This window comes from Callorhinus ursinus, unplaced genomic scaffold, assembly GCF_003265705.2.
Source record: "Callorhinus ursinus isolate GAN/ISIS: 27379988/994484 unplaced genomic scaffold, GSC_fseal_2.0 scaffold32, whole genome shotgun sequence".
NCBI classification, from domain to species: Eukaryota; Metazoa; Chordata; class Mammalia; order Carnivora; family Otariidae; genus Callorhinus; species Callorhinus ursinus.
In genome coordinates, this window is record NW_027397094.1 from 11,856,117 (window position 1) to 11,882,167 (window position 26,051).

General features: G+C 47.3%; 1 protein-coding gene across 5 annotated transcripts in view; it reads right to left on the reverse strand.

Moving 5' to 3' along the window:
- Nucleotides 1–26,051, reverse strand: part of EDARADD (EDAR associated via death domain) — a 70,882-nt gene that overhangs the window by 25,417 nt on the left and 19,414 nt on the right. For 4 of the 5 annotated variants that reach the window (XM_025850730.2, XM_073879017.1, XM_073879016.1 and 1 more), the window contains exon 4: nt 21,961–22,019. The exons of the other annotated variant lie outside the window; for it this stretch is intronic. In XM_025850730.2, the coding sequence (XP_025706515.1) occupies nt 21,961–22,019 (59 nt within the window). The remainder of the gene's footprint in view (nt 1–21,960; nt 22,020–26,051) is intronic. 5 annotated transcript variants of the gene reach the window in all.

Below are 26,051 nucleotides of genomic sequence, written 5' to 3' on the forward strand. Positions count from 1 at the left end.
GTGTGTGTGTGTGTGTGTGTGTGTGTGTGTGTGTGTGTGTGTGTGTTTTCAATGAAGTCAGCAGAGGAGACCATCCTCAGGACATGTTTGTTTATATTAACGACATCTTCAGACAATGAAAGCCTCTCTCTGCCGCTAGTATGACCCCCTCCATCAGGTTCCAGAATTAGCACCAGCATGGGGTCAGAAGCCCTAGGTTTTCATCCAGCTACACTAATAACCTAAAACACCTCACTTACTGGCTTGGGTCTCTGCATCCTCATTTGTAGATTAAGGTGGCCGACAGATTGGCTCATCCCTAAGGTGCTCTGTGTTCTCAGTTTCGCCCTGAAAGACGTGCTAATGCCCTGGGGTCATGCCTTTTAAATAGTCTTTTTCTCTCCATCGTCTAAGAAGCCCTCCCCCTCACTCTGAGCTCATAAATCCCCATGTCTCAGCCGTGTAGATACATTTGTCTAATTATGAGCCTCATTTTTTTTTCCACATAAGAAGCATTCCGATGTTTAACCAGCCAGATCCCTGCCCCCCCTCGCCCCCCAACGAATCTAAATATTTCTTGTTTCTGTTTGAGTCTCGCCTCTCACCACTGTCCTAACTGGAATGAAAAGCAACCTGCTCGCTCTATGCATACAGGGGCTCAGGGTTATAGCAAGTTTTTGAAAGAACAAAAATCTCTTTTTTTTTTTTTTTTTTTACTTTTACAAGCCTAACTCCAGAAGCTCCACAATGGTAGGGCCACTGTTCGACGGGTCATGCAGGGACCTGCCTTCCCACATCTGTACAACTGTGGCAGGACTGGGCAGGCATGCTTTTTTTTATCAGCAAAGTCACGGTTCTGCTCACCGAATTGGAAACATGCATGGAGCAAACAGAAACAGGACCTTCAGCTGGTGCTGAGAGACACAAACGTGAAAACGAAGGTCCCCGCTAACCCATGAGCTTTCCTTTAACTAGAGACTACGTAACATGGCATATGTGACCTGATGTCTCATAACCTGGAGAACATTTCTACCAAAGACAATGTCTGGCCAGAATCATCCCCATGACAGAGATGAGGGACATGACATGACTCAGAATGACTTGTGAAGGTTGAAGGAGACAGAATAATAGAATAATATCTACGATCTCTGTTCTTGCTCTGATTATTACGTTATGATACTTCTTAGGTTAGTTTTCTAAGAGTGAAATCAGAAAAGACTTATTTTTGCATTTTTTAAAATGGCCTTACTGAAACCACATTCACGCCTTTACTCCACACCTCCGGATGGAGTACCCAGGATGTACCAGTTCCCCATGTTGAACCTATATACAGAGATAAAGAAATCTGAACCCCTGACCTCAAGGCCTGCCTTCAGATATGCTGGGGAAGTAGAGACGCACACAACTAACTAAAATACAAGGCAGACAGTGATGGGTTCCAATAGAGAGGTGTAGACAGAGAGGAGACGTTTCCTCTGACGGAAAAAACCACAGGCGGTTTCTTTGAACCAGAGATATTTGAGATGAGCTTTGCTGAGGATCTGGACAGTGGGCACTTGGAGGCAAGGGCATTGAACCAGAGGCCCATGTGAGCTGGCAAGGAAGTGGCAACATGGCGCCTGTAGGGCACTTCCTCTGAAGCAAAGGCCATGAGAGGCAATAGATGGAGATGCTCTGAGGCCAGACTGAGGCCTGGAAGCCCATCTAAGGAGCTGGGCTTCCTCTCAAATACAACGGGCCTCTCACTCAGGAGCTCTCTCCAGAAGCAGGCCTGCTCAGAGCTGGCCGGGAGCGGAGCAGGAAATGCCCCCTACTGTGTGTGCAGCATAGGTACGTGGCGGTTAGGGAGCACGTACAGGCCAGGTGACTGTGGGGTGTGGGGGCGGGGAAAGCAAGATGGCCTCGGAGGTGACAATTAATGAGACCCCAGACCACGCATCTGGGAAAGGAAGGGATAAGGCCGGGGCCACCACAGAGATACCGTCATGAGGTGAAAGGCGATAAAATCAAGAGTTTTGAAGGCTGATGGATGAGACCATGAGATGTCCGTGGCTGTTGAAAACATGGTGCTGGGTCCTTGAGGGAGGCCAGGGCCGGAGAGGAAAATATGGATGTTGACACAATTATGGAAGAAGAGAGATGCTGGAGAGCAAGACGTGTGGTCACGGCCTTGAAGAGGACACCGACACGTATGTTTTGGGGGCAGGGGAGGGCACGAAGCGGGGCAGCAGAGAAGGGAGGTCAGAGAGGAGGGAGAAAAGCAAGAGGTGACAACATCTGTGGGCCCCGCAAAGGCAAGATTTGGTGAGGAGCTGAGTGGTGATATCTGAAAGCAGTTCCAGCTGAGGGAAAGCCAGCTGCCACCAGGTGGGCAGTGAGGAGAGGCGTCAGCCTGCAGTGCTACACTCCCCCCACCCTTCTGTCTGCTTAACTTCCTCTTATCTTTGAGGTCCCGGCTCAGACATCACTTCCTCTTGGAAAGCCTTCTGCAAACTGCCAGTGTGGGTCATGCGTCGGGGTGTTCCCAGGGCATCCTGTCTGTGCCCCCCACGGGACGCTTGCTACACTGGGTGTGGGGAGTTGAAGTGTCTCTCTTCTGCACTAGACTCTGGACTACCAGGCAAGGGCTCATGTCTAGGCTGTCCGGTGATTAGCACGTTGGAAACAGATAACACACAGGATCTGTGGAAGGGACAGCGAGTGGCAGGGAGGAAGGAAAGAAGACACAAATATGGTGTGGAGTCTGTGGTCTCCAGAGCCGGGGACGAACTGCCGTCCTCCATGATGCTCTCTCCGTGCTTCCCTCATGCCCTCTGACCCTGCTCGCTGGCCTCATCTTCTTGGGCCCTGATTCTGTGGCCTCCAACCGCACTCCATTGTTCTGGCCTCACCTGGACTCCTGTCCACTCAGTCATGGTCCAGTGTCTTAGCCATGTGTTTATAAACACCCTAGACTTGTCCGTCAGCTGTGAGCCCCTGGCCAGTCCTTAGCTCTGCCCTCCTTTCCCCCTGTCTTGCTCTGAACTGCTGAGTAGGGCTTGGGAGAAAGAAGTGATAAACCTCCCACATTCATAAGATCACATATCTGATCTCAGCTGGGTCTCAGCTCTTCCTCGGTCATGCCTGGTTTTTCTTCCACTGTCCTCCTTAAGGCCCCCTTGGGTTTTGTTCCAAACCTTTTCCACTCAGCTGAAGGCTTCATACCCATTTGCGTCACTTATCCCGAGAAGGGGCTGGGCCTGTGTGTTCTTTTCTCCCATCTCCAAAGAGATGGTGTCTTTTCATCTTCAAGGCCTAACCTTTATCCTTGAACTATGGTCCTGTGCAGGTGTTTTTAATGGCACTTTAAAACCGGGAAGGTTGGGACATATCTTATGCATCTTTATATTGCCTAGCGCTGAGCTTAGATGCTGCGTTCAGAAATGTTAGTTCAATATAACTGAACCCAGCATTGTCGCAAGGGGGCCTCTCACTACAGCTCAGCCCTGAGGAGTGGTCTGAGGTGGACAAGGGAGCAGAGGATCAGCTCATGGACAAGGCCCAGGATACAGAGGATGTGGCAAGTTCTGTGATGGTTCTGGAAGCAGCTGACATGAGGGATTTCCAAAAGGAGACTGTGGGCTCCACCTGGATTTCAGAGGGATGTGACATACCAGTAGGGAAACATGGGCAGATGATCCCGGGTGGCAGACAGGGCCAGTACCGGTCCTCAGGAGGTGTGCGCTGTTGGGAACCTAACATAAGCCCAGTTCTAGGAACTGGAGTCCAAGGGACTGGGGGAGCTGTGACTTGGGCACGGAGGTCCAGCCTGTGGCATCCCTGGGACCTAGGACTGGGGCCTGAGGAAATGAATGGTGCCCAGTTGCACAAGCCGTAGCTTGTGATCTGCTGCTCCTGTTGAAACTGATCCAGGAACATGGAGGAGGGCAGAGTTGTAGGTCAGAGTGGCACCGGGCTTAGCTGTGAGCAACCCAAGACAGCAGGAGAAATGAGCCAGGGCCTCCTATCACATACAAGTCTCCCCTGTTCTAAGCCAACCTCTGAAACCAGTCCCTTCATTCTACCCCCTTTCTTCTTTCCTAATTCTTCCCAGACTTCTCAAGGACTTACTTCTGCAGAGTGCATACTATGTGCCAGGCACATGATGCTGTGGGTTAGCTCACTGCCTACTCCAAGTACTTCTCAGGAGCGAAGAACTACCATTTACAAATGACAAAAAAGATTTCTGTTTAAAAGCCTTATTTTAATTCTGAACGAAGTTCAAGTCTAAAATATCGGTTTTGTGGGAGAGAATAGTTTCTGGGTATGGTTGGGCCCATGTGCCAAAAAAGAAAGGTCTAGATAAGAAAAAAGATGGAAACGACCCAAATGACTGTTGACCGATGAATGGATTAACAAAATGTCGAATATGACCCAGCCTTAAAAAGGAAGGAAATTCTGTCCCAGGCTACAAACACGGATGAACCTTGAGGACATTATGGCAAGTGAAATAAGCCAGTCACAAAGGGGAAAATACTATATGGTTCCAGTTATATGAGGTACTTAGAGGAATCAAATTCAAAAGACAGAAAGTAAAATAGTGACTACTGGGATGTGGGGTGAGTGGAGAAGGGAGAATTAGTATTGAACGGATATAGAGTTTCAGTTGGGGAAGATGAAAAAGTTCTAGAGATGGACGGTGGTGATGGCTGAACAGCCTGAATGGACTTAATGCCACAGAACCAGATACTTAAAAATGGCCAAGATGGTAAATATTACGTTATGTGTACTTTACCACAGTAAAAAAAAAATTTTCTTAATCTCCTTAGGAAATTTGAAGGGACCGCAAAGTTGAACACCAGCGTTTTATATATCCAAGCAGGCTAAAGAAAATCCCCATTTTGTAAAGCCTTCTCATTGTGAATACGGGGGAATTACCTTATACTTGGGAAAAGATGTTAACCGCTGCCAGGAATTCTTTGAGCAGAAAGTTGGCTAGGTTGCACTCGTTTTGTACTTTGGTTAGCTTATAAATGAGTCGCCAGGTCCCATTTCTGCTTAGGGAGCTGAAGGCACCAGGTGACAAAGAGCCACCTCTGGAAATTTCACACAGATTTCACATGGCAACAGAAACCCAAAGGCCAAGAACACTCTGTGGGGAAAACTCTCCTCAGAGATGAATGTGTATCCCACGTGGGGATGGACTGATAAGCAGAAGACGCTGACAGATTGATGGGGAAGGTACTAATCGGCACCTAGGAGTTAGTCTTCTAGGAAACATGCTCTTCCGGACTGTCTAGTTCCACTTTAAATGTCTATGCTTAGCTAATGAATAAAGAGTTCCATCTTTGTTATTTTGTAAACCAGGGAAAGGAAAACTGGGTGGGAAAGCACTCAACAGGTTGGTTCACCTGATTATCACCTGAGTCTGGTTGGAAACCACCATGGAGACCCAAACCAAGTTATCACTGCTCACTTGGTTGCAGCAACCCGAATTATACCCAAAGAGCCAGAAAAGAGCTACCTTCCACGCAAATGGACTTACCCACTTGAGGTACCAGTTCAGTCAAAATGCTTAGGTAGCTTCTTTGGGAGAACAACCAATGCTAAAGCTTGATCTCTGTGCTTTAAGACAATATTTTAGTAAATGGCTTTGAAAATATGATTTTAAAAGCTTAGGTGTGCAATAGTAACAGATCTTCTATAGCTTGGATTTAGACTGATCTAGAGTCTCCTGTCACATGGCCAGTGAAACTCAAGCCACTTTCAGTGGTGTGAATTCCCAAGACACAGTGGGTATCTGGTGTAACTCTCCTGAATGAATGTTATCGATCATCCGCTTCTACACATTAGGACTAGACTATGAGTCTCCTGTTGGATTTTTCTAAAGCAATTTATACTTAATTCTTTTTTCTGCAAATTAAATATGATTGTTGCAGTTAACTGTTTACACTTTTACTTTTCACTGAAGTATACTAAATATATAAAAAGCTGGGCATATCTATTTATTTGAAAGTATATTCCAGAAACTGGCCTTTAGAAATGTATTTAATTTAGGGTACGTTTACCAAGCACCAACGCAGCGTCCGAGGCCATTCTAAGGCTTGGAATATGGAGACAAAGGATCCAAATCCTCGTGGCTTCAAGGTTCCAAGCCGGTAATGAAACAAAGACATGAGCATAAATATTGATACCACAAGGAATGAGTAACGTGTTAGAAACGCACAGAGAGAAAGCCAGGGGAGCACAAAGGTGGGCAGGAATTCAAGTGAGACCTCAGGGAACAGGGAAAGTTCCACTGAGGATGAAAGAACGAAATGCAGAAGAATGGAAATTTGAAATAAAGGCTGCACTGCTTTGCTGGGGTGAGAGCGAACCTGTGGGTTTGTGTACATCTGGTTCAAAGAGGGTTCTATCCAACCGCAAGGAAGACCTGCTACTTCTGGAGTTGAAGTGGGGGTCAAAGCCCGGAGCAGCTACTCCTGTGACTTGGAGGCCAGGCACACTCAGGTGTAATTTCACACCCTTGCTACGGTTTCAAAGGTGAAGGAGGGAGGGGTTTTCCCCTTGAGCATGAAGTATAGTTGATTACTGTTCCGAAATATCATCAAGTGTTTCACAGGAGGTTACAGTTTGCACATGCAAAGGGAGAGGGTGTCTCGGAGAGGCAGGGGGTTTCTGCCTAGATTTCTAACACTCGAAAATCGATGCACGCGATGCTGGAGCACACACTGCCTGTAAGATGAGCAAGCACCCTTACCACTCTGCAGTTTACCCTATCACCTTCCCATGGTGCATAATTATGTGGGGCTGGAGACAGACCACTTGGTTGCAAGTGTCAATATATGGAAGTTGGTTAGGCCTTTTTAAATTTTTTTTAAAGATTTTATTTTATTTATTTGACAGAGAGAGAGAGAGACAGCGAGAGAGGGAACACAAGCAGGGGGAGTGGGAGAGGGAGAAGCAGGCTTCCTGCAGAGCAGGGAGCCCAACATGGGACTTGATCCCAGGACCCTGAGATCATAATCTGAGCCAAAGGCAGACACTTCACCAACTGAGCCATCCAGGTGCTCCTGGAAGTTGGTTAGGCCTAAATACCATTCAAATGTTTGAATGAGTTATTCCATGACTTTAATTTGAAAAAAAAAACAAAAACAAAAATACACACAAAATAAAAAATACAGATGGCTCCTGATTTTTCTTAAAAAAAAAAAAAGGCTTATGATTTTTTGGCTTTACAGGGGTGCAAACATGATACATGTTCAGTAGAAACCGCACTTGAGATTTGGGATATGCATATTTTCTCGGGCTAGCGATCTCCCAGTACGATCCTCTCTCTTGATGCCAGGCAGCGGCCCGAGCTTCCAGGCCACCATGCAACCACAAGGGTCAACAGCCAACACACTGACAACCCTTCTGCACCCACACAGCCGTTCTGCTTCCCACTGTCAGTAGGGTGCTCAATGACATGAGATCTTCTGCACTTTATCAGATAGGCTTCATGTGAGATGCTCTTGCCCAACGGCAGGCTAACATAAGTGTTCTGAGCGTATTTAAAGTTGGCCGGGCTGAGCTATGATGTTTGGTAAATTAGGCGTAGCAATGCATTTTTTTTTTTTTTTTTTTTAGATTTTATTTATTTTTGTGAGAGAGAGGGAGAGGGAGAAGCAGACTCTGTGCTGAGCAGGGAGCCTGACGTGGGACTCGATCCCACGACCCTGGGATCATGACCTGAGCCGAAGGCAGACGCCCAACCAACTGAGCCACCCAGGCGCCCAGTAACGCATTTTCAACCTAAATGTTTTTAACTTACGATGGGTTTATGAGGGCATAACCGCACTGTAAGTTAAGGAATATTGTTATTCAAACTGTTTTTTCAAAAAGCCACAAAAGATGTGAAAATCTTTCAATCTCTCAGCCCATCTCCCCCTCAGAGGTTACTGGTTACAATCTGGGGCATGTCCTCCCTGATTCCTTAGTCATAGGAACAAAGACTGAGACAGTTTTTTAACCCCAAACCATACTAGTCTGCATCTTTTTTTTTTTTTTTTTTTAAGTGGAGGAGGAGCAGAGGAAGAGGGAGAAAGAATTTTAAGCAGGATTCCGACCCAATGTGAAGCCCAATGTGGAGCTCGATCCCACAACCCTGAGATCATGACCTGAGCTGAAATCAAGAGTCAGACGCTTAACCGACTGAGCCACCCTGGCACCCCTACAATTTGTTTTATTTAACAATATCTTATGGAGGGTAGCCGAGTGGCTCAGTCGGTTAAGCATCTGCCTTTGGCTCAGGTTATGATCTCAGGGTCTTGGGATCGAGCCCCATCTTGGGCTCCCTGCTCAGCGGGGAGTCTGCTTTTCCCTCTGCCCCTCCCCCCGCTCATGCTCTGTCTCTTTCTCTCAAATAAATAAAATCTTTTAAAAAATAATATCTTATGAATATCTTTTAAGGCCAGTGGTCTCTCCTCTTTTTAATGGTTTTAATTGTACCGTGTCAAAGTACCAAAATGTCTTCAACCAGTCTCTACAGATGGGCATATAGGTTATCTGCAATTTTTCTCTATTTCAAACACACTCTGCTGGGATTTCTGTAGGATCCTTAAAGGGTGATTGCCTAATCAATGAGTAATAGATGCTGCCAACCAGTGTCCTGAAAGTTGTATCAATTTGCACTCTCAACTGTGCATGTAGGTGGTTGTACCCCAACACCCACACCAGTGGGAAGGCTAGTGGAATTGTAACTCACTAGTGAAATTCAAAGGCATTACAGTCAAATAAAGCACTGAATGATAATGAGAACAGAAGCCTTTAAGTCAAACAATTAGAGTGGATATAATGAGGGACTGTATAATTTAGTGATTAATAAACTCCTCTTATGCTGTTCCTAGGGAAATAATTACTAAGTGCTAGAAAGCCGGCATTTCTGCCCTTTGGCTTGTATGTGTCTGACCACAAATATATTATTTTGACTTGGCCCAAAAGTAGAAATAAGTTAATAAAACATCACATTAGACTATCAAATTAGATTCTAGATCTTCCTTGACTTATGATAGTGTTATATCCCAATAAACCCATTGTAAGTTGGAAAAACCCTAAATTGAAAATGTACTATGATAGCTAACCTACTGAACATCATAGCTCAGCCCGGTTGACCTTGAACATGCTCAGAACACTTAACATTAGCTGGCGAGTCTGGGTGGCTCAGTCAATTAAGCCTCAGATTCTTGGTTTTGGCTCAGGTCGTCATCTCCAGGTTGTGGGATCGAGCCCCATGCTCAGCAGTAAGTCTGCTTGAGCTTCTCTCTCTCTCTCTCTCCCTTGCCCCTCCCTCCTGCATGCTCTCTCTCTCAAATAAGTAAATCTTAAAAAAAAGAGAGAGAGAGAGAACACTTATATTAGGCTGCAGTTGGACAACAGCATCTCTTGCAGTTGGGCAAGAGCATTTGATAAAGTGCAGAAGATCTCATGTCATTGAGCACCCTACTGACAGTGGGAAGCAGAACGGCTGTGTGGGTGCAGAAGGGTTGTCGGTGTGTTGGCTGTTGACCCCGTGGCCGCGTGGTTGCCTGGGAGCTGGGGCCACTGCCTGGCATCAGGAGAGAGGATCGTACTGGGGATCACTAGCCCAAGAAAATATGCATATCTCAAATCTCAAGTGCGGTTTCTACTGAACACGTTTCGCATTTGCACCCCCGTAAAGTCGAAAAATCGTTCAGTTGGCCCATTCTAAGTTGGGGACTGTTTGTACTTTGATCTTTCTCTTAAAATTTCATTTCTGGAAAGTTTATTAAAGAAAACATTATCGAGGCCCTGGAATGATGACTGCAGTGGACAGCATGAATTTGTTGTGGGAACAGCAGTTTACATTTCATTATTGTGTCCAGCATTCAGAAACACAGAATACAGGTGGTCCTGGTCTACCCCAGCTGAGCGCGAGGCAAGGCAGGGTCCACCAAAAATCAGCAAGAGCAGCGCCGTCCGAAATGCCTGACAAGGGGAGGGCTGTTGAGAGCTGAGGCTGCAGGCAGGGGGAGAGAGGAGGAGGGAGAGCAGAAAAGGGACAAGGTTGGGTGTTGGGGGCGGGGGTGGAGGATTTGCTCCCTGTGATGATGTGCTACCAGCCACAGTCATTCCCAGGGATGGCACAAGCAGAGCGAGGAGGCAGGCCAGTGGAAGGTCACCTTGCTGGATACACAAATTAGTCTAGAACAAGTAAGGTTCTTGATACAACCTGCGGAAGTTCAGTTCTATCCTGGGAGTCAGATCTTTATGTGTTTTAGGCAAAACTGTTTAGGGTATCAAGACAAAGAAAAGATCTACCCCTTTGAAAGATTCTAATCAAATTCACCTGGTACCACTTGGTTTTAAGGGGTTCGTGTATCTGTTCTCCACATGGGGCACCCCAATCCCCAATCCCCTTAGTAGAGGTGAGGTGGTCAAGTGTGTAGACTCGGGGGTGGGGGTGGAAGGTGGGTAAGTGAAGGAGAGAGGGAGCAGGGGAAGTGGGAGATGTATAAAACTTACATTTACAGAACAGGTGGTTCCATCCCAGCAAAACCCACCCTTGAAATTCCTTCCCCTTCCTCTAAATGCGCCTCGGGAGCCCTCTCCCAGCCTGTTTCAAGAAAGGGCACTCCAGTTTGGACTGGTAGTGAGGGACCGCAAAGCCGAAGGAAGTCCCTCTCACCAGAGTTAAAAATAGCAAGTTCAGGCTCCACGGAAAGTTTTCTAGTTTTACCTAACAGCACTGCTTCCTCATTCTCGAAACGTCAGTCTCAGGGATGAAGTGAGAGACCACTAAGTATTTCCTCCAGCCAGAGCTCTCTGCTTTTCCCTCAAAGAACAAACCAGAGGGCTCAGCAATCTGTTAAGCAGATCTTGTTGGCGCTTGAACGGATTGCTGCGAAAGGGCAGGTGGTGACCTGCCGGGCTGCCTCCCCTCAGATACCATCGCCGGCGAGCGCTGCCTGGGTCCGTTCCCTGTTATTATAAAGCACATAATTGCTCCGGGTTTGCAGAGTCTGCTAGATCAGTGGGTCTGCCAAGGCAATGTAGCTGCTGGAGAGGATTTTGCCAACTACCTCTCAATCCAATTTAAGCAAAAGAGCAGCCCCACCGTTTACCGGTTTTGTTCCAGTCACTCTGACCCACGCGGCGCTGCCAGACAGAGAGCATTTAGAACTGTGGGAAAAGCCAAAAATCTCCCCAGGCAAGAGGCCCAGCAGCAACTGGGAAGAGCAGTGGCTACTGACTCAAATGCTGGGCATCGGGGGTGGGGAGGGGGTGTGTGTGTGTGGGGGGAGGGTGACCCAGGACAAGGCACAGGTCCCCACACTGTCCCTCATCAATGGTCTCTGGTTCCCTCCGCTGTAAAACAAAAGAAACCACGAACAACATGATTTCTGGGGGCCCCCTCGGCCCGAACCCTGCCAAGCTGTCAGTTTGCACATCTGGGCCCAAACCCACGTTCTAAATTGTCAGGATCAGCAGTGCCTAGCTAGCTGGCCTCTGGGAGCTGGGAGGAAGGTGAGGACCCAGAGATCAGAAATGAAGGCACGGAGGTGCCTGGGTGGTGCAGCTGGTTCAGTGGCTGACTCTTGGTTTTGGCTCAGGCCGTGATCTCAGGGTTGTGGGATCGAGTTTCGTTTGGGCTCCGTTCTCAGCACACAAGTCTGCTCGAGACTCCTTCTCCTTCTCGCTCTGCCCCTCCCCCTGCTTTCTCTCTCTCTCTCTCTCTCTCAAATAAATAATCTTAAAAAAAAAAAAAGGCATGGATGGTAGATGAGGGGTCAAGGCCACGGGGTGGGGGGAGAGAGTCCTACCTAAGATACAAAACGTGTGTCCTCCTAAGATACAAAACATGTGTCCTTGGAAATAAAAGACTTCTGTTTCTTTGATGAATAAACAAGATCCAAGATTAGCCACAATGTCTTGGGCATCAATCATTAATTAAGATAGTTCTCTGGCTTGCAAAGGGTTGAGAACTTCAGTCTTGGTCTCAGTAGGGTACTTGGTATAATACTATCAACAAGCATGCTTGGCATTCCATGGCTTAAAAAATGGGTGTGGGCCCCCTGCCCCCCTCCCATCTAGTCTGGGCAACATACTGTGCAGCTTTATCTTTAAAAGGTTTTGTTCAATTTCAAAGAAATCACTTAGTTATTGAGAGGCTTTCAACAGATAAAACAGCATCTTTTTATTTAGTGGCGTTTGTCGCTAGGAACTGATTTGAGCTCTTATAACTCGTTCGGAGGAAGGTCAGACTGGCAGTCTGGCCTGTTAGGTCTAGTCTGTAAATACAGATGCAAATGTAGTCTAAGAAATTTACAGCCTCACACGGGGGTGGGGGGGTGGGGGGAGAGAGGCAGGGGAAGGACGTTCACCACAGCAATATTTCAGAGAGCAAAACAGTTGAAACCACCTCAAGTTCCACAATAAGGAAACTCTTAAATTACTCTACGGCCAAGAATATCACAGGATATGAGATGGGACATTTTCCTAGTGTCTCAAGAGTTTTGACTGGGGCCCCAAGTGGAGGACAATGGTATGTGGTGCCAGGTAAATCCCAAAGGACTAGCTAAAAAGGGGCCCAAAGTGGTGGTGCCACCTTTAATTACCCCATCCCCACCTTCAGCTTTTGTTAAGAGATTTCTTTGAAGGAACTGGAAGAAGAGGCTATTTCCCTTCCCGTGCCATTAGGAGGGAGGGGAGCCTCTCTGCCCATTCAAACCAGGTGAGGGGGCCTCAGGATCACCACCTGTGGGGGGGTGCTTGCCAGAAGGGGGAGGCCAGCCTCCCACTCCTTGACTGGATGCTGATTGACGTGTAGCTACCCTGGGCCCGGCGCTTCTGCCACTGGGAGGCCCGAACCTGCATGTATGAGGAAGTGACAAGGGAGCTGTCCCTGCCCCTGACATGTTTCCCGTGGCCAAGTGGATCGGAGCCATCTTGAAAGGTCCCTACTCAGGTAAGACGTTGTGAGATGCCACTGGGGGAGAAGTGGCTGGGGTTGGCTGTTGGGGGCAAATGCAAACATTCAGCTGGGAGTGCTCCGTCCACATCAGGCCATTATAGGGTACTGTGTTCTCACTTGGGGAAGGAGAGAGGAACTACGTCCATATCTCTTTGGGCCTCAAAATTTCAATCAGGCCTGAGCTGGAGGTGAGGAGACAAGCTTTGAGTTTTAAGGCCAAGAGTTGATCAGGTACGGTATGATGTTCATTTAAATGCAACACTAACCAGATATTTATTGAGCGTTTACTGTGTGCCAGGAGACTGGTACTATTCTACCCATTTTAGGAAGGAGGAAACTGACCAAGAGAGGTCAGGTAACCAGCTCAAGGTGACAGAGCTAGGGGCCTCATAGGTCCGCCTAGCTCCAAAGCCCATGGTGAGGCCAGTAGCAACCCCAAGCATGGAGTCTGGAGTCAATATGCCTGCACGCTTCAAATCTTGGCTCTCCTACTCAGTAGCTGAGTGTCCGTAAATGAATTATTTAACCCCTCTGTGTCGCAGTGTGCGTCTGTAAAACGGACATCATACTAGTGCATCCCACATAGGGTCATTTGGAAGATTAAATGAGTTCATACAGGTGAGTGCTTGGAATAACTCTTGGCCTTAAAAATGTTAATTATTATTCTTTTGATTACACCCCATTAATCTCTTAGAATGCTTAGGATACCATATTAAGTTGAGAAAGGAAGGGTGCCTGGGTGGCTCAGTCGGACTCTTAGTTTTGGCTCCGGTCATGACCTCAGGGTCATAAGATTGAGCCCTGTGTTGGGCTTCATGCTCAGCAGAGTCTACTTGATATTCTCTCTCCCTCTCCCTCTCCCACTCATACTCTCTGTCTCTAAAATAAATAAATATTTTTTTAAACGTTACATGTACAGTGTGATTACAGCTATTTACAAAAGTTATATCCCCGTAAAGGGGGGAAAAAAAAGAGGAAATAATACCTCCCGTATCTTCTTTTCATAATAACATGACTTTTATTTGGAGATTAGTTAGTTGGGAAAAGCCCTGGCTTTCTGCTTGGAAGAGGATGTAAACAATCAGGGTGTGTGTTTTCTGCACAGATTAGTGGTTGGCACACAATACCCCGGATGCTAGAAGGTAGGTATTCATCCGTCCATTCCACTTATTAAATGCCGAACGAGTATTAGATTCCAAGATAAATGCTGTAATATAATCAACACCAGATCATTGAATGCTGTTTTAGGTTGAATTGTGCCTCCTCCCACCACCCCCCCGCCCCCACTCCGAATTCATACGTCAGAGTCCCAACCTCAGTACATGACTGTATTTGGAAATAAGGTCTTTACGGAGGTAATCGAGTTAAAGAGAGGTCATTAGGGAGGACCCTCATCCAAGAGGATGGGCGTCCTTATGAAAAGGGGACATTTGGAGAGGGGCACCACACAGGGCTACGCCGGGAAGGAGCAGGTGGGAGCATGCACGGAAAATGAAAAGTTAATGCTGTGGGCGTGTCTGGTCCCCTCACGTCATGGATGCATATCTACCCCAGCCTTCCTCACTATGCCTCACAGTGAAGTTCCCGGGGCATTAAGAACTATCTGTGATGGGAACCTACCCCAAACCTGATTTCAGTTAGAATCTCTGCGGGATGGGACCCAGGCATTGGTGTATCATAAAAGTTCTCCAAGTGATTCCTATGTGCAGTCAGGGTCCAGATCCATTGGGCTGAGCAGATCATAGGTGGGCACTAATTTTACTAAGAAAATTTAAATCTGTTTTCTATGGGTCACTAATAGGTGCTTTCCATGTTCTGTAAATCTGTCCTTAAGGATTCTCATTCCTGCCTACGGCGTCAGATCATAGAGCAACCACTTGATGAGCGAAGGACGCCTGCCCCTTCTCTGTGCAAAGTCACGTGTCAAGCTCACGGATTATCTAAAAATGGCCAAGAAGGGTAAGGTGGTGAGAGGATACGGCAGGTGAAGGGTAGGAGGTACATTTGTGACCAATCTTGCAATAACTGCAACTGTAGATTTATGTTAATGTGAACTAAAATTATTCATACATCAGCCTTGCTGTAGAACAGGTGAATTTAACCCATGGCCAGATGCTATTCCTCCCATTCAGTGATTTTGTTTGCAGGAGAGGAAGTGGGGTGCCTCGGAATCACCTATAGGGCTTTTAGAATCTACCCCTGGGTTTGGGAAGGTTCCGCCCTCCTCTTCCTATTCTGGAAGCTCAGAGCTCCTACAACCTGCCCCACTCCCTTATCTCTACCCCGCCTGCCTCTCTTCTCAGTGATGGCCAGCAGGGTGGTCTCAAGGTGCAGGAGCCTGTCTGAACCCCCAAAGTCAATGCCTTGAGCTGTGTTTGTTTCCTTGCATGTCCTGCCAGCTCAGCTCCCCTGTGGGTTTCTGGAGGGAGAAAGCTGGCCTTGTGGGTCCCTGCAAGCCACATGGCCACACGAGGGCCTGGGTGGGTGGAAGGGGGGAGGCTGCTGGTACCCGAGGCTCTTGATTTCTGGGGACTCTGCACGTCTTCTGCCTTGACTGCTTTCTTTTCGCATGTTCCCCAAATGTGTCATTTGCTCTGGTACCCAGAACACAGCAAGCTTGATTCCAAGTCCCGATTACAAATGGCAACTCCCACCCAGTCCCTGGGGCTCCCCGTCCATTTCCCCTGCTTCGTTTCCCTCTGAGCACTATTACCAGTGGAAACACTCGATATTATACCGTTTGTTCCTGGTCAGCCTTACGTATTAGTTGCACGCCCACGAAGCCTCTGTGATGTGCTAGGTGACATTTTAAGAGCTTAAAGAAAGATCAATTCATTCCCCGCCTCCCCACTGCCCAGATTAGCTGTTTTCCTATTTCTGGCGGTGACCCCCGTGTGCCCGGTCACCAGTGTTCCTTCTCTTCAGTCCCAAGCCTGACAGATGCCAAACCCTCTCACCTCCTTCCAAACATGTTGTCATTTGGTTCTCGTTTTGTTCTGTTTGCAAATGTTCTTATGAGTTGAATTATGTACCCCCCCAAAGAGATACGTTGGGGTCCTGGCCCCTGGCACCTCAGACCGTGGCTGTATTTGGAGACGGGCTCTTTCCAGAGGTATTGAGTTCCATGAGGTCATGAGGCTGGGCCCTAAACCAGTATGACTGGCGTCCTTGTGAAAAGGGGACGTTCATACAGAGAGCCACGCACAGGGAGGAGATGGCCATTGACAAGCAAGGGCAGAGCCTGCCCCCAGCGCCCTCAGAAGGATCCATCTCGGACTTAGAGGCTCCAGAGTGGTGACACCCCACTTGCGGTGCTTGGGCAACAGCAGTCCTAGACACCAGCACGGGTGTTCGCAATGGCACCCTCCTCTCTTCACTCTACCCTCCGCATCTCACACCCGAGCCCTGGGGACCCCATTCCTGGGCGAGCACCATAGCCTCTGGGTTTCTCCCTAGGTCTCCCGTGGATAAGCCACCGCTGGGATGACTTGTCTAAAACTCTGTTCTTATGCCATCACTCTACAGGGAGACTCAGGAAGCTCCCCAGGTCTGGGAGACCAAGCCCTCTTTGCCCCAAGCAGCACTTTCCGCAGTAGAGCTGTTAACCCCGCTGGATGCCCAGGTTAACAGGCATGCCCAGGTGGTGGGAGAAACATGGCTTCCTCTGCTCAGAGAAGTTTGCTCATCTGCCGAATGAACTCCATCAGCTGTCTCCTCTCCCTCCCTTCCCTTATGGAGATGTGCTGAGATTCTCCGAGAATCTAAGGGAGAGTTTCTCAGCTTACCTGCCTACGGGGGCCTCTGTTCTGGGAGCATCCAGAAACATTACTACTCAGCTTTCCAGGCCGGAGATGTCAAAATGCTAACTTTGACTGTAGCTCTAAGCATTCACCATTATATCCCCGGTACCTAAGAGAGTGGTGGTATCAAAGACTTGACGGATGGATGGATGCGGCATCATCTATCCCGTTGCAATCAATTTCCAATTTATCAAATGCCACCATGCCACTGCCTCATTCATGACGGCCTCTCGCCTCCCTGCTGTATGGACGGAACACACCCTTTAGCTCCTAATCTCCTCACTAGATTTCCTCCCTTCCCGCCCCACTCAAGGGTCGCCATTCAGGGCGCTACTCAAATCTGACATCAGCTATCCCAGCTTCTAGAGTCTGCATCTAAAAATAATGCTTGTATCTTTACCTATCCAATCTTCTTTTTGTCCTGTCTCCTAAAAAGTTGAGATTCTGACTTTTATTTATTTATTTTTTAAGATTTTATTTATTTGAGAGAGAGGGAGAGGGAGAGAATACGAGAGGGGGGAGGATCAGAGGGAGAAGCAGGCTCCCCGCTGAGCGGGAGCCTGACGTGGGACTCGATCCCAGGACTCTGGGATCCTGACCTGACCCGAAGGCAGATGCTTAACCGACTGAGCCACCCAGGCGCCCTGAGATTCTTACTTTTAAAATGCTAACTCATCGATACGTACCTCAGATATTTATCTAATATATGTGTGCCTGTATCTTCCCTGCCAGATTATACATTCCTTGAAGGAAACCAGTATGTTGGGTGTTCCCCACAGGACATTTTTTTAAAAAACTAGGCTCCACACCCAGCATGGAGCCCAATGCGGGGACTCGAACTCACAACCCTGAGATCAAGACCTGAGCTGAGATCAAGAGTCAGACACTTAACCAGCTGAACCACCCAGGCACAACCCCACAGAACATCTTTAAGCACATTATCAATCAGTATTTGCTAGGAACATTAATCCTGTAAGGAAAACAGACCCCACTAATTATTACTTCTCCTTCTTCTCCTGTTTTGAATCTCTCCACTCCTGGTGGTACCTTATCCTTTAAAATCCACTGTCTCCCATCCTGAAAAGAAGCAGCTTTTTTTTCCCCCGTATTTTCTCACACCCTCAAACAAGAATTCAATATTTTTTCCTTGCTCCCTTAAGGAAACTTCCAGGACTGCATGAACTTTCTTATCACCCACTCACTCTTTAAGCCTTACACTTACGTTTTTGTCCCGATGACCAATTTTTCCTTCTGAGCTCCTTTTCTTCCTCTGGCCTCAAATGAGGAACACTTGAGGTGTTCCTCAAGCTTCCATTCTTGGCTCCCCTCTTTGCTTTTCTACAAGGACTCCCTCCTTGGCCGTCTCGTCCACTCCTGAGGCTTCAGCTGTAACCTCCTGATGCGAGAGTCCTAAACCAAGACCTAGAGCTGCGTTTTCTATTGCCACAAATCTCACATGCCCCAACCTCTACAAACCTCGATCTCCTGTTTCACAGCCCACAGACAAACAGAAGTTAATCCCGGCAACACATGAATCCTATCTTCTTCCTGAATTCTTTATTTATATTTTTGGTAGGACCAGGTCCCAGTTACAGGCTTAAAATTTACCCTCATCTTCTCTGCAGCCCCCTGGGGCTCCCAGATATGGTCATTGGTCCAGCACTCACAACGCCCAATACCTTCCATCCACCCGTGTCTGGCATTCAAGGCCCTAGGGCCCAGGCTCCAGCTTATCCCTCAGCCTTATCACCTAGGACCTCCTAATACTTCAACTCCAGGCAAAGTATTTGTCAGTGGCTCTCTCCTCAGAGCGTTGACAGGTACCGCTGCTGGTAGCAGGGATGCTCTCGTCCTGCCCTTGACACACATCCCAGCACCATTTCCGTGTCAGAGACGGTAATACCACACAGCCGTTCAAACTGATGGCACGGCCATGTCACAAACTGAATAAAGTTTGTGAGATAACATTACATAACAGAAGGAAGATATATTTACAAACAGTTTTTATAATTATTCATATGAAAAAAAATGTATGAGGGAATACATCCAAATGACAAAAAACAGTAATATTAGAGTAGTGGAATTGTGAATGAGGTTTTTCATTTTCCTAGATTCTAAATTTTACCTAGTGTGGTTTTTAAAATACATTTTTACTTTAGGGGCGCCTGGGTGGCTCAATCAGTTAAGCAGCCGACTCTTGATTTGAGCTCAGGTCACGATCTCAGGGTCGCGGGATCGAGCCCTGCATCAGGCTCCATGCTCAGCGGGGAGTCTGCTTGAGAGTCTCTCTCCCTCTCCCCCTCCCCCCACCTGCACGTACTCTCTCTAAAATAAATAAATCTTTAAATAAGATAAAATGAAATACCTTTTTATTTTAGAATAGTTTTAGACTTACAGATATCTTGAGAAGATGGTATAAAGAGTTCCTGGATACCCTACACCCCATTTCCTTTATTATCATTATTATTATTATTTTAAAGACTTTATTTCTTTGACAGAGCAAGAGAGCACAAGCAGGGGGAACAGGAGAGGGAGAGGAAGAGGGAGAAGCAGGCTCCCCGCTGAGCAGGGAGCCCGATGTGGGACTCAATCCCATGACCCTGGGATCATGACCTGAGCCGAAGGCCGATGCTTAACAACTGAGCCACCCAGGTGCCCCCATTTCCTTTATTGTTAACACCTTACGTTAGTATGATACTTTTGTCACAACTAAATGAGCCCAGTAGTTTCATGTAGTTTCTAAAACTTAAAAGATAAAGACTTTAGTTTGGTAAAACCAAATAAACAACATAAATCGAGGAAAATGTCATTCTTTCTATCACCTCTAACTCCGCGTTAGCAACCTGATCTTTATTATTTTTATTATTACTCCAGTTTCGTCTTGGCATGGATTGTTGGCTACAAACTGGGACCAATTTTGCTTTAGTCTCATTTGCCAGATGTTTGTGCATGCAGTTCACATAGTTGAAACTTCATTGTTGGCTAAAGGTTCTGGAAAGTGTTTTCTTGAACATAAAGTTCCAGACATTTTTTTTTTTTTTTTCCCTAAGTAGGCTCCATGCTGAGCATGGAGCCCAGCATGGGGATTGAACTCATGACCCTGAGCTCAAGAGCTGAGATCAAGAGTAAGATGCTTACCCATCCGAGCCACCCAGCCGCCCCAAGCTCCATGAATGTTTTTAAGCCCTGTGAACCATCCCCACACCTAGAATCTCACGTTGGATGCCCTGCTTCGCCGGCGAGTCCATAAGCTCTTTGGGGGTCTTCTCTCCTCCCTGCCCTACCCCCTGCTTTTTCTTCCATCCAAGAACACCCAGTCCAGATTTGGTCTCAGAACATACACTCAACAAACGCCACTTGTAATAAGTTGTAGACGTAGGACAGGCTCTACCAGACGGGCTATGGGTTTTAAGTTCCTAAAAGTAAAGGATTCTCTATATAATTTGTCTGAGATGTCAGACTTCGACTTTGCACATGAGGACGCTGCAATGTTTTCCCTCTGCATCATCCAAAGTGGATTTTAGTTTTCAAGTAATAAAAAGCATTCACACACCAAATGTTACATATTCTGAAGAACATATCTTCAGCTTGCTTTTAATGTCGGAGCTCCAGAAAATGGACTATGGGTTTCGTTTTGTTTTGTTTTCTTAAACATGTCTCCCCTGGTGAGTTTTCTGTATTCTAACTGCCAAGTTGGTTTCAAAGAATCCTCTGGATATCTAGCAGTTAGAACAAATCCTATAGATTATGCAAAGAAATAACGAACTGAAGTAGCTAGGTACAGTCCTACTTTTCATAGAAATATGACAATTTCTTTTACAACAGAACTGGAAAAAAAATCTCAAATAGGTTTCTTCCCCTTTTATTCATTTACAGATCTATTTTTATCTTTTAGTCTTTACTTCAAATAGCCAGACCTATGACACTAAAATTAAACAGTTTCTGAACAGTGTCCTAATCTTAACTGGTTTTGGAAAATCCCTAAAAGCAAGCTAAACAAACAATGTAGCATTCTTGCATCTTCATGAGAGTCTATATCGTGTTACAAAACATGCGAAGAGCAAAACTTGGTTAAACAAATCGAGGAATGCAAGAAGAGAAAATTTCAGACTTTGGGGTTACTACAATTGTTTAAAATTAGTCGGTGCCCAAGTCAGTCATTAGATCGTAATTCCACGGAAAATGCTAAGGATTACTAAAGAAGACTATGTATATTCACAACAGGTGACTGAAGAGCCCCAAACCAAAGTTAAAAGCAGCATCACGGACAACTTTCCAGAAAGCTGTGTACAATTAAAACTGACTGTTCTATCAACTACAGTATAATTTTGCCTTTTTTTTGCAAAAGTGATCTGACTATCCAAGAGTATCACTATTAATGATGTATGACAGACTGATGTTTGACAAGTAAGCCTAAACAGAACTTTCAATTTGTCTCACTAAAAAAATTACCTTGGCGTTATGGAACGGGCAGGACCAAACTAGCCCATCTTGAGGCAAGACATGCTTTTTGAGACATTTGACACTCTAAATATAGTTCAGCAGCTGTGAAGCGTTGTGCAATTCTGCTAATGAGCTTTGAGCGAATAGAAAGAAGTGGGCTGGACAATACAAGAAGTAACGGAAGCACAAGGTGACCCAAGGAAGCTTCGGGAAGGATGTACCTCAAAAGGTGAACAATGGAATGACAGGCAATTCTCAGTTTTTTGGGGTACATTTTTGTCCTTTCTGAAGTTTAAAATAACAAACATTCTTTTATAATCAGAAAACAGTACCGGGATTTGCTTTTTGGGGAAAGACAAAAAAAAAAAAATAATAACGTGTTACTGAAAAAAGGAAAAGTTTTATAAAAACATTACAAAAATGTTATTAGACTATCCAGTTTTGTTGTGGCTTAAAAAAAGCTTCCCATTCACAGCAGACCAACTCCATCTGAAAGAAAGCAGGCTCCACTCTTTCATTCACCTACACTGATGGTCTGTGTTTAGCCTACAGACAAATATTTTTTTTTTTTGAAAAACGGATTAAAGCTACCATAGTAACCGGGAGTAACAGACGTTGTGTGGATGTGCTCTATCTACCGGGCTGTCTAAAGATCATTTCCAGACTTATTTTATTACCTAAAAATCCTCTTCTTTCTTTTCAAAGCTCTGGAAGAGAATTTCTAAAAAAATTCTAGGAGGATTAGCAAGAGCCTAAGGGTGAAAATATAACTGAAAGGAGTCTTACCTGATGTTGCACATCAGAATCTGTTGGGCAGTTCAACGTAATGGGATCACATTCCTCAGCTGGGGGGTGGAAAAAGACACAAGCTTGATAAAGAACACGCTCTGCGGTGTAAGGCCTACCATTAGGATGCAATATTATGTGCTCCCGAGACATCTAGTAAAATCAGGAAGGCCTCAGGTCTCCTGCTCTCTCTGCATCCATGTGTAAGGCCCCTAAGCTACACCCCACTGCCTGGCAGGGCACCAGCCACAGTCCCCACTCACCCCTGAGTAAAGAGTCTCAGCTCCCTGCCAGTCCACAGAATTACTCAGATGAGCCAGTCACATCCTCCCTGCGGAACCAGGGTGCTCCATACTCTTGCCACGTTTACCACCTGCAGTCCCTGGTTGTTCACGCTGTTCCCGAGGGCAACCCTCTGTGACCCTGCATGGCTTGCAGTGTCCCCCTCCCCCAGGCCGTGAGGATAAGGGACGCATAAACTGCTGTCCCTCTCCTTTGTCCAGTATCAGGTATGTGTGGCCATCCGCCTAACCCCAGGGCAGGATCCGTCCCCCACCAGCCGGGTGAACAGGAGGTGGTCTGACAACTGGCCTCACAGACAGCATGGCCCACCCACCATGGAAGACATTCGGTCAGACTGAACCAGTGTCACTGGCCCAGTGAGGGCTGCCTGGGACAGAACTGCCAGTTGCCAGACATGCACGTCGGTGTTTGTCCTCTCTTCCCACCTAAAATGTCCTCGTCCCCAAGATGAAAACTGCTGTTCACTGTCTGTCCCCCCCCCCGCCCCCCGTGTGACGTGTTGTCGGGTTCCACTGATGCTTGGCAGGCAAGCTTGGAGGATTCCAGCTCTAAGTGCCCTGACCGGTCCCTACTTAAGTCCCAGCTATGAAGGGCTGGGCTCGAGCTCTCCGGGGGCTGTGTCCAGCCTGGTGGCCAACACGGTACTTGGGGCAGGTGCACAAGGACTGCGATCGTACATGGCCAGGATGGCTGTGGGGATGGCCCTTTGGGAGGTCTGCAGAAAGCAATGAGATCATCAGCCCAGGGAGAGTGAAACATGGCTTCCTGCGTGTGGTTGCCTGGGCACAAAAGGCGACCTTGTCTGTCTCCTCTGCTGTCGCTGCCCTTGTGGCCGGCACACATGATCTCCTGACCCCCGAGGGCATCAAGGTACACATCCACGGCAGCCCGTGGCCCGGGAACTGGGGGGAATGGGAAAGGAGTGTTTGGCACGTGGCTGTTGTGCCAATGCCACGCCCCCAAGCCCGTGCGCCCGGGCTTAGCGCAGCTGCTTACAGTGGCGTGCCAAAGGACCAATCCTGCGATCGTGGGCCTGATGGACCCTACGCGACCCATAAGCAGTAGGACCTTCCTGGAGGTGGACCCCCAGGCAGATTGACTGGCCTTCCCTATGAGGTGGGCCATCAGCCTCCTCAGCCTGTCCCCACAAACCCCCCAGAGAGTCTGCACCGTGAATGATCAGAAAGTGAATGCTGAGGCTTTATGCAGGTAGAAATAAAAATATTCCACAGGAATCCGCAGAGAAAGCATAAAAAACAAAGGAACGGCAGGGCCATAGCCAAAAGCCCAGTTTCAGCCCGTTGCCGCTGGGCCACTGGGCTACCTGTGCCTGATACAATGAAGATCCGGATCCTCAGTTACAGGGGAAACCCATGGTCCCCCTGCGGCATGGTGAGGGGTTAGTTAGTTCGAGCCTGACGCAAGCCTGGGGTCCTGAAACCACATGAAAGCAACCACTACCGTACGGCAGGCAGCCGTGGCAGGCCCCAACCCCCATATTACTGATCTGAGGCTCTGTGGAGGAGGAAATGTAGAAATACGAGCAGAGCAGAGGATTCCCCCACCTACCCAGAGTTGATCTGGTGACACAAAAAGAAAAGGGCAAGGGAAATGAAAGAAAGACAGAGGTCCAGAGTTTGACCCAATGGCAAATCCAACATTTACTACTATCATTTACACAGCCCACAGATGAAAGAGTGTGGATGGGTGGCTCACTTGGCTGCGCATCCAACTCTTGATTTCAGCCCAGGTTGTGATCTCGGGGTTGTGAGATCGAGCCCAGTGTCAGGCTCCACGCTGAGCGTGGAGTCTGCTTGAGATTCTCTCCCTCTGCCCCCCTCCCACTGCATGGGTGTACACACATTAAAAAAAAAAAATAATAAAGTGCTGGATGCCTCTGTGCCTGATGACCTAAGTTCTGAATTAGCTTTAATATCTGCTAAAATGCATCAATTGGCAAAACCCTCATGGACTTAATCAGTACTGGGGCTCCAACTACAGTTACACCTGGAGATGCCACTAAAGGTCAACCCGGTGTCCCCCCCTCCCGTAATCTTAGGAGAGCTCCTGAATGTAAAATAGAGGACAGGCATGCCTCACCCTGACTGTTTTGCCTCCATATCCCATGGTCACGGCACCCATTGCCCTAGAGCATCCCACAGGGGGCATGGCTACTCTGACTCCATAAATTAATATTCAGTCTTTACAGTTAGAAGGTGACTTGACAAAATGAGACCCCATAGACCTCTTAGTTCAAATAACCAATATGGCCCAAGGTAAATTAAACAGGACCTTCAAAAATCAAAACTTATTATTTAAGACCTGATGAGTGAAAGGCTGATTATCTACTGCTTCTCCATTTAACAGTTGAATATGGCCTCTTCTTAAACACGGAAGAAAATGAATGGCACCTCAAAGTGCATTACTGCAACCTTAATGCAGTGGTCCCATCCTTTAAAGCCCCATACCTGATGCCCAGTATTATTGAAATTACTGACTCCATCCTATCAGCCACTAGTAAATATGTGGCTATTAGAGATTTGTCTAATATGTTCTGTCCGGTGTCTGCTTTAGCAGCCTCTCATTGTAGTGTGCCTTCATCTGCAAAGGCACCTATACAGGGTGACCAGGCTACCCACGGGGTACCTAACAACCTCGTCCTACCACACAGCATTTGCAGGCAAGATCTTAACTACACCCAACCTTCTCCAGGATCACAGGTATGACATTACATGGATGACATCCTCCTCTGAGGACATCCATTTGACAGAGTCATCCAAGCCATCAAAATATCCATAAAAGAGCTCACAGAAAGGGAATGGCACATTGCCCCCCAACACAGTGCACCGCCCTGCCAACTTGGTTAAATTCCTAAGACTCTTCCGGTAAACTAAGGGCTATTCCATCTCTGATGCTGCCAATAAAGAGTTATGGAGCCTCTCAGTCCCTGCAAGTTAAGACAAGTCCACCATCTTTTAGTTCTTTTGGAACTCTGGAGGCAACATATTCCCCCATTGACATACTTTACTTACGCTCATTGCTACAGTTACTTGCCAAGTGGTCCACCATAAATTTGGCTCCCTCCAACAAAAGTCTACAACAAGCATTCTCAGAGACCCCTTCATTGCCAGGGTTTCAACAACCTCTTCATATTCCTCTTGAAGTCCCCAGACCACCCATGATAGCCATAAGTTGTCCACATGCTTCTGATGCAAGAAACTGCCCTCCTAGGCCCTTCTCTCTCTATACCATTAGAACAGCGATTGCTGGCTACATGCCAAGCTCTTCTGGAAATAGAGGCTCTCACTGTGAGCCTCCGTGCCCTGCTGCCCGTTATGCCTTAGGTCACAGAAACAGAACCGCACAAGCTTGACATGGCTACTGAGGCCTTGCTACTAAGTGGAGCAAACCCCGGACCCTCTGGCATGTTCCACCCATGGGAGGGGGCATGCCCCACTACCCTCAGTCTCTTACCAGATGCCATGATGCTGGAAGAGGTTACTCTTCTGAGATGCCTGGGTTACCTGGGGTGGGCGGGGCAGGGCGGGGGGGGGGAGTCCCTTCAGAGCAACTGAGTGAATAGCAGTGGGAGTTTGCAGACACTAAAGATGAGATCACCACCAACATACACGATGGAGCTCATGGATAGTTGTGCTTTCCAGCCCATCCAGGATGTCCCTGATAACAGATGGGATTTAAGGGTGAGCACAATTGGCCAAACTTCAGGGTGTCATCTTAGTGCCGGCTGCCCTGGTCAACAAATGGTCCCGTCAGCAGCATCACTATTT